The sequence below is a fragment of the Penaeus vannamei genome, chromosome 23, assembly GCF_042767895.1.
Source record: "Penaeus vannamei isolate JL-2024 chromosome 23, ASM4276789v1, whole genome shotgun sequence".
NCBI classification, from domain to species: domain Eukaryota; kingdom Metazoa; phylum Arthropoda; class Malacostraca; order Decapoda; family Penaeidae; genus Penaeus; species Penaeus vannamei.
The window spans coordinates 35,085,567-35,088,066 of NC_091571.1; the positions used below are offsets into that span (position 1 = coordinate 35,085,567).

Sequence of the window (2,500 nt, forward strand, 5' to 3'; positions counted from 1 at the left end):
GAAAAAGAATGTCTGATGGTAGGATTTTTTTCCCCAAAGTTTGAAGATTTATATATAACATCTAGTGGAAAATAGACTGATAGTAGTATAGTATTTACCACTCATTTGAGAATTTAGGAGTGCTTAAGTTACTAATATACAGGTATAGTATTCAGTATAGTATTGAGGATAGTATTCAGAAGGTCTATATTCAGTTGTGACATGTGAAAACATAATACTGTTTCCTTCTTCAAGTCATCCAGCAATGGGAACTCCATTTAACAATGTATTAGGCAATGTCCACATACTTTGGAAGCATATAACTCTCTTGGCAGAATATCCTTTATCTTGAAATATGAAAAGGAAGAACCAGGTCTTGGAAAAAATAGAAATCCAAATTACAGCAAATTTGTCCTTTAGGATAGGTATGTTTCAGTGAAATATTTTGTATTATGGAGATGAGTTCCATGAAATAGTGTACTAATTCTATATTTTGGGAATTTAAGGAAAAGAAATATTGGAAGGGAATGTCAGAATGATTGATAGAAGAAAGTAGAAGAAAGAAAGAAGAAAGAGAGAACATGTATATTGATTTTTCTTTGTAAATAAAAGAAAGAAAAAATATCACAGATCCACTTCAGTATTTAAAAAAGATGTTTCACACAAAATTTGATACTGTGACTTTATTTCCATATTTTATGGTACTCTATTTCTAATATTGAAACACTGTGATTTTAGATTGGCTTCATGAGAAACAATGGAAATGATTAAGTGAATTGATTGTGATGTATTAAGTATTTTAGGTTTTTGTGGCATGCATTTAAGTCAGGCTTTCATTATTTTCTTGATATGAGAATATAAATCAGATAACTTGTGAAGTGCATATAGTAAAAAAATTATGTGCTCAGCTATTATTGAAATTATTATTTTCTAAAGATATATGAAATAGTAGACAAGTGTTTTCTTTTCCTAGTTGTTTGCTATAAGCTTAGTTCATGTAAGGTTATCTTTCTAGGATAGACAAAAAACTAATCTGATGCATGGAGAAAGTAAACAAAATCTTCAAATCTGATGCATTGATATTTTGAAATCTTTAACCAGTAGTTTATCATCATAAACATTCATATACTTCTTGGTTCAGTGGTTATACAGAAATGTATTTCAAGATTGAAATAATGATCTTTCTTTTCCAAGCAAGTATAACTATATTCAATTTGTCTGATATACCATATCATAACGATTGAATGCTGTTACAGGAAGCACAACTTCAATGCGACACATGCGAAAACAACGAGGCCTGATGAGGTCTGCGTCAAGGATGTCTTCTTCGTCTCAAGTCTGTCAGAGTCCTGAATCCGTTGCCAGAAATCCTACCATAATAACCCAGGTAAGATAGGAGTATATTAGAAAGAAGATTTTTGTTTTGGATGAATAAGTATAAACATCTGAATATACAGAAATAGTGGATAAATTAGATGAAATGATGTATTAATTTTGATTCTTTCAGTATGTAAGTCCAGAGTCTGTTGCCAGAAATCCTACTATGATAACCCAGCACAGGAAATAAAAGAAGGAAGATTTAGATTTTAGATGTATTATATTATCTAGGTATAAACAAGATTATAGACCAAAATATTTTTCAGACCTGTTAATCTGGAATCAATTGTTCCAAGTCCTATATTTATTACCCAAATCACTGGACTATGTAAGAAATTAAAAAAATTAGGATTTATTTTCATATGAGTGACCAATTTAGTAATGTGAAATTACATGTGATATGATAGACAAATTATCTTGTACTGTGTTCCTCCAGAGAAAAATATTTCCAGCTGTTTAAATAATCTGTGCTTAAAATATTTTCTTGGTTTCAACAGGATAGTGCCATCTTCCGTATGTCGGATTTGTCCCTCAACACTGGCCAGAGGGATGATGCTCCAAGTCCACGAGTGAAGGGAAGACACCCATCTTGTGAGGATGATGAACCAATACTTATCAAAATAAAAAGAAGAGATAATACAGGTAAGGAAAGTTTAATGGCTGCAGTGGCTAGTGCTTTTTATTTTTTTTTACTATATGCATTTGCATATTAAGAGAAATAATTTTGGTTCTTTTGAATTTACCAGATTTTATGACACTTATTTTCAGTGTGCATAAGAATAGCCCTGATTTTATTAAAGGACAGATGTTCTGGATGAAATCAGTTTATTTAATCTTCTGGTGTTCTTTTAATTTAGTAGATTATTTAGCATATATGATGACAACTGCAATTTTGGGGGAAGCAATATAGAATATGGTTTATGTCCAGATGTTAAAGAATATTAATAGTTTTACACAAAAAAAAACAAAACTAACATTGCACCTTTACATGGCAGGCCGTGTAATATCACCAACCTCAGACGAATATGATGTTTTAAGTGAGTCAAGCCGGACGCACTTGCTACCAAGCAGGCAGAGAAAGGAGAGTGAAAGGTTTAGTGAGGTACGCAGTACTTTAAGTTACTCTGGGCATATATTTGAATCA

General features: G+C 31.5%; 1 protein-coding gene across 2 annotated transcripts in view; it reads left to right on the forward strand.

Moving 5' to 3' along the window:
* The window catches only part of LOC113800595 (uncharacterized), a 94,972-nt gene that overhangs the window by 81,958 nt on the left and 10,514 nt on the right, over positions 1-2,500 (forward strand). For both annotated transcript variants that reach the window (XM_070137258.1, XM_070137257.1), the window contains exons 10-12: positions 1,236-1,366; positions 1,854-1,998; positions 2,352-2,458. In XM_070137258.1, coding sequence (XP_069993359.1) covers positions 1,236-1,366; positions 1,854-1,998; positions 2,352-2,458 — 383 coding nt within the window. The remainder of the gene's footprint in view (positions 1-1,235; positions 1,367-1,853; positions 1,999-2,351; positions 2,459-2,500) is intronic.